Source organism: Perognathus longimembris, chromosome 2, assembly GCF_023159225.1.
Source record: "Perognathus longimembris pacificus isolate PPM17 chromosome 2, ASM2315922v1, whole genome shotgun sequence".
Taxonomy (NCBI): Eukaryota; Metazoa; Chordata; class Mammalia; order Rodentia; family Heteromyidae; genus Perognathus; species Perognathus longimembris.
In genome coordinates this window covers 112,723,792-112,730,041 of record NC_063162.1, presented here as the reverse complement: position 1 = coordinate 112,730,041, position 6,250 = coordinate 112,723,792, and the positions used below count along the sequence as shown (strand labels likewise).

The following is a 6,250-nucleotide window of genomic DNA, read 5'->3' as shown; positions in this document are numbered from 1 at the left end:
CTGTAATGAATTAAATTCCAAGTTAGTCTTAAATATATGTATTTACTGTCTAACCCATGAGACGACTTTATAGTATGTATTTTAACAAGTCTAGAAAACAAGTCAAAAAAAGACTTACACAAATTATATTCTTAAAATTTTATCACTATTTTCCCACTGAGTCCTTTGCTCTTTTAAGTTCTTTATTCCTTATTATTTCCCTTACAATTTCAGGCACATGATATAGAATTTTATTACAGTACCTGTTAGTGTTGTCAAAGGCAAGACAGATTCAGTATCAATGACATCAGATGTTTGGATAAAGCCATGAGGAGAAGGAACGATAAGTATTGTTTCATCATCTATTGTTTGATGAATTTGTTCTACTATGGTAGGAGACTCTAAATCCTAGATAATATTTAAAAAAGAGAAAAAAAGTTTGACTTAGATTCTTTGTTTTCCTTATAATCCTGGGTACATCTAGATTTGACAGCACTTAACACTCAGGTGATTCCATTTTAAAACTATAATGAAAAAAAGAGCAAGATCCTAAGATAAACACATCAGCTTCAATAACGTCATAATTTAATGCGGTAAATATTAACAAAAATAAACCTATACAGATCACTCATTGATACCTGAAAATACAGAAAACAGTACAGACACACTACAGGATGAGGTTCCTAAGCTTAACTGCGAAGATTAACTACACTGAAGAAGTAGGCTATAGCTGGGTGCCAGTGGCTCACACCTGTAATCCTAGTAGCTCACACCTGTAATCCTAGTAGCTACTCAGGAGGCTGAGATTTGAGGATCACAGTTCAAAACCAGCCTGAGCAGAAAAGTCGATGACACTTATCTCCAATTAATCACAGAAAAAGAAATGGTGCTGTAGCTCAAGTGGTAGAGCACTAGACTTGAGCAAAAGAAGCTTAGGGACAGCTCCCATGCCCAGAAAAAGCAGTGGATTACATAAACTCTTTACCCTACCATAGGAAGAAGGAAAGCATTAATGAGAAAGTATGCTATGGTGAAACTCTGTCCACTTCTGGCAGCAACATTGGTAGTACATTGCTAATTCTACAGTCAAGAGGTAGGAAGTTGTAATTTAAGGGAAAAAAGGGAAGTACCAGAGACTTATCCCTATGAGGCATTTTTAAGACTCTTCAACTATATTTTAAGGCCTAAGGCACTGTTCTCATACTTGTGGCTTACCTCAGTAACATAAGCACTGGCTAAATCAGTGGGTGATTCTTCTTGTTTAAGGTCAGTGACAGAGATTTCTTCTTCTGTTCTGACCATAATACTATTCATCAGTTCTGTGCTATTTTGGTCACTGAATTTGGATACATGAGTGTCATTAAATGATGGCTGTATAGTCAACTTAGGCTGATGAATTTCAACTGGGAAAGTGTCTGCTTCTAGTGCATCTGGAGGTTCAGGAAAATCAGATGAGTGAATATCACCAACAGTTAGTTCTGCTTGGGATATGGAGGAAGTGATGTCCTCTGCAGCAACAGTCTGAATGATGACTCTTGGTGTGTGACACTGCACTGTGACATTGTCACTTGTGTTCAACAGATGTTCTGGCTATAAATGTTAAAAGAAAACTATTAATAGCATAATGAGAAGTGAAAAATACAGGTGGTTTCCCATTGCCCCCTCCCTTAACTTTCCCCTCTGCAACTAGAACTTGATTTTCTGTGTGTGAGCTAGTCCTGGGCTTGAACAAAGGGCCAGAGTGCTGTCCCTGGGCTTTTTTGCTCAAGGCTAGTGCTATACTATACCACTTGAATCACAGCTCCACTTCTGACTTTTTTTGGAGGCAGTTTCATTGGAGAACAGGCTCTTGGACTTTCCTGCCTGGGCTGGCTTTGAACCTCAATCCTCAGATCTCAGCCTCCTGAGTAGCTGGGATTACAGGTATGAACCACTGGTGCACAGCTTGGACTGTAATGTTTATAATCAGTACTTTTATAAAACTCCTATTCTTGGGCTGGGGATATAGCCTAGTGGCAAGAGTGCCTGCCTCGGATACAGGAGGCCCTAGGTTCGATTCCCCAGCACCACATATACAGAAAACGGTCAGAAGCGGCGCTGTGGCTCAAGTGGCAGAGTGCTAGCCTTGAGCGGGAAGAGGCCAGGGACAGTGCTCAGGCCCTGAGTCCAAGGCCCAGGACTGGCTAAATAAATAAATAAATAAATAAATAAATAAATAAATCTCCTATTCTTGGGGCTGGGGATATGGCCTAGTGGCAAGAGTGCTTGCCTCGTATACATGAGGCCCTGGGTTCAATTCCCCAGCACCACATATACAGAAAATGGCCAGAAGGGGCGCTGTGGCTCAAGCGGCAGAGTGCTAGCCTTGAGCAAAAAGAAGCCAGGGACAGTGCTCAGGCCCTGAGTCCAAGCCACAGGACTGGCAAAAAAAAAAAACAACAACTATTCTTTCCCCAGTGTCCCTTGCTCTTCTAATTTCCCTATTTTCATATATACATACCATAAGTAGATATGAAAGAGCAAAGACTTCTTTAAAGAAAGAATTGTTTAGGTAACCTTATAGGTTTGGCTTAAACCTGTAACAACTAATCTTGGTCCTTAACACATAACTCAAAAATCAAGTAAAACAATGTAACATACGGATAAAGCATGAACAATGATCTGTTCCGGAGAAGCAGGAGCAGCAGCTGTCAGGGTTACTGTGGGACTAGCAGTCAGAGTTAGGGGAAGGCCTTGACTTGAGCTTGTTTGAAGTAAGTAAGTGCCTGGAGTGCCTGTGGGCTGTAAATGGAAAGACTAAAAGAAAAAAGAGATATTTAACAGAGGTATAGCAGGTTACTAATAAAATCTACCATTTACTAGGCACACATGTACTTATCAATTATGTAGGTGCAAACAATAAAGGTTCTTCATCTGTCTTGTCATTATGCTGTCTACAGGATTACTTTTACCATGCCCATTGCTCCTATGTATTTCTATGTTCTGGTTTCACCTACTTGTTTGAGGGTACCAAGGCAACAGGCACATGGGTAATTATAATTCAGTAACTGTACTCAATCATCCCTCAGTATTTTTCTTAATTTTCCCAGCAATCTCCTTAAGTTTAGGACTAAACTTCAGACTTCCAAAAAGGCACAAAAGCAGTATTTACTCAACGGAATAGTTTTCCATATTATAATTTTAGGAAATATTCTTTGTATTAAAGGAAAATGTAACAAAATACCTATTAGCAATGTTCTCCTGAAGATGCTTCTGTGAAAAGCTGGCAAACTGATAATGCATTTATCTCTTGAGATTTTTAAAGCAAATACAACCAAATTATTCACTAACAAATCTTTCAAACCATAAGCTCCTTTGTAATGATTTGAGGTAGGTTTATCAAAATATCCTAAAGGAAAAAGTGCTTGTACTTAAATAGAGCTGGAGCTAGGTGTTAGTCACTCATAACTATAATCATAGCTACTCAGGAAGCTGAGACCTGGGAGATCATATTGACCTTGCCCAGGCAGAAAAGGCTGAGACTCTTCCAACTAACTAGGTAAAAAGCTAGTTAGAGGCATGGTTCAGGTGGGAGATAGCATCAGCCATAAGCAAGAAGAGTGAAGACAAGGATCCTGAGTTTAAATCCTGAGACTGGCCAAAGAAAGAAAAAAGCTGACTTTTTTCAGTACAATGTCTTGTGGGTTGGCCAAAACAATTCTGTGTACAGAATCACTGAATATAGATAACCTGATTGCTAACATAGGATTTTATAGGTACCTCTTATGGAAAAGACTGTAGTATTAGAAATGATTATGAAAGCACTTAGCACCCAGTGGGGGCTCAAATTCTCTTTTCTTCCCATTAGAGTGAAAGGTTTTATGTATTAACAACCTATGACCAGACATTAGTATAAATATGTGTATACATACATTCATTTAAAGCTTAATTTTTTTTTTTTTTTTGCCAGTCCTGGGCCTTGGACTCAGGGCCTGAGCACTGTCCCTGGCTTCCTTTTGCTCAAGGCTAGCACTCTGCCACTTGAGCCACAGCGCCACTTCTGGTCGTTTTCTGTATATGTGGTGCTGGGGAATTGAACCCAGGGCCTCATGTATACGAGGCAAGCTCTCTTGCCACTAGGCCATATCCCCAACCCCCTAAAGCTTAATTTTTTAGAGATTAGGTAATAGTGTCATTCTATTAATAAAGGAGAAGTCTAAACATTTGACCGTGACTCCATAAGCAAAAACCTGACCACAAACCTAAATATACCTGTACTTAGAGAAAGGACAAAATTAAGTTCTGTTTGCTAGCAGAATAAATGGTTGTCATGTCATGTACACCCCTAACTATTCTAGGCTGGGTTCCAAGGATGGAACAAGCACCTTTTGCTGTGTTGTACATTCTCCGGGGATTTGAAGGATGAATAAAACTCTTCGACTAATACCTTTTATGTTCTTCACAGTAAATAAATCCTGAAGTACTTTAATGTATATTCTTACTAAAGTATGAACTGTTTAATTTACTTATTTTAGAAGGCAGCAAGGACTAGGGCTTCTTTATTTTTAACTTTTCATCACAAACAAACTCCATACTCCCAAATGCACCAGCCAGTGGCAATAAACGGGACTCATACAGATATACTCTCCAATTTACAATGGGATTACATTTCGATAAATCCATAATAAACATTTTAACAAATATGCAATTAGCATACCTAGCCTGCCGACCACTATAATAACACAGTACACTGTGGAGGGGTGTTTGCCTTGTGATGGTATGGCTGGCTGCAATCTACATTCAGTTTGGTCCTTCTGCCCAGCACTGTGACCACATATTGGCCAACCCAAGATCAAAACTCAAAACTGATGGGGCTGGGGATATGGCCTAGTGGCAAGAGTGCTTGCCTCGTATATGTGAGGCCCTGGGTTCAGTTCCCCAGCACCACATATACAGAAAATGGCCAGAAGTGGCGCTGTGGCTCAAGTGGCAGAGTGCTAGCCTTGAGCAAAAAGAAGCCAGGGACAGTGCTCAGGCCCTGAGTCCAAGACCCAGGACTGGCCAAAAAAAAAAAAAAAAACCAAACAAATGAACAAACAAAAAAACAACTGAGCACTCATGTAAGTTCTTGTGTAGACAGATATTTCCATTTTTTCTAGATATAACTTGAGGTTAGAAATGGTAAATCATTTGGTAAGTAGGTATAACTTTTTAAAAAACTTTCTCAACTATTTGAGACTTTAAAATTTGGTATTCTGAAGGGCTAGTACAGTGCCTTCTGAGTGAATGTTGTCAGTAACGGCTCATAACTTGTCTATAAACTTTGCTTATGTAACTAGTATGTATTTATGACTTAGTACAACCACGGTACATACTCATTAGTAATGTTTTCCTATATCTAAAGAACACACTGAGCCCAGGCACTAGGGAATCCTATCTACTCAGGAGGATGAGATCTGAGAATCAAGGTTTGGAGACAGCCTATAGATAAGTCCAACAGACTTATTTCCTACTAGCTACCAAAAAGGAAGTGGAAGTGTGGCTCAAATGTACAGTGCCAGTTCTAGTACTAGCAAACAAACAAAACCAAAAATAAAACCTAAAAATACACATTGGCTCATGCATATATGGAGGAAAAAATGGGTTATGAAAGTGGAAATCTGATTTATGCCTAGTCTACAATCCATTTGGCCTTGAGTTTTTAATTCCATCTGCTTATATGATAGCATTTCAAAAAAATGATACTAATTGACCTAAGACATAAAAGTGGCATATGTCTATTAGATGAAGTATTACTCACTGGAAGAATCTCAAATGTCTGTAGTGTTCCATTGTTTAGTGTTACTGTTTCTGGGTCAACAGTAGTAGCAGGAGAGTCTGTTGAAGCTGTAGTTAAAAAACAAGGACAATAATAAAATGCTTGTCATAAAGGAAATTTCATATTGAGTAATTTGCTTGCAAACCTGAAGTCATCTGAATTCCTTCTGAAAGAAACTTAATGGGCTTATCCAGGGTGGAATACAGAACAGATTTAAGCAGAGACAACTGTCACACACGGCCAACTAAATGCCTACTTGTTCATGTTTTAAGTACTCTGTACTTAAACTACAGAGTACTTGTACTTGTGAGATATCCTAAGGTTCACAGAGTCTAAGAAACTTAATTTTTCTGGTCCTTGGTATGTATCATAAAGAATTTCTAGTGTGAGGAAGCAAAAACACATCAAGACTAACCTGGAGTTAAAAGGAACCGGCACAATGATATTTGTGGACATTCTGACAAACAGTATACA

The 6,250-nt window shown here is 38.9% G+C and overlaps 1 protein-coding gene across 6 annotated transcripts in view; it reads right to left on the bottom strand.

The window, feature by feature from the left end:
• Positions 1-6,250, bottom strand: part of Dmtf1 (cyclin D binding myb like transcription factor 1) — a 43,348-nt gene that overhangs the window by 4,993 nt on the left and 32,105 nt on the right. For 5 of the 6 annotated variants that reach the window (XM_048339931.1, XM_048339929.1, XM_048339933.1 and 2 more), the window contains 4 exons: positions 5,759-5,844; positions 2,620-2,775; positions 1,195-1,569; positions 243-387 (listed from right to left, as the gene is read on the bottom strand). In XM_048339931.1, the coding sequence (XP_048195888.1) occupies positions 243-387; positions 1,195-1,569; positions 2,620-2,775; positions 5,759-5,844 (762 nt within the window). Of the gene's footprint in view, positions 1-242; positions 388-891; positions 1,570-2,619; positions 2,776-5,758; positions 5,845-6,250 lie in introns of all 6 variants that reach the window. The other variant, XR_007210078.1, reaches the window with a different exon arrangement.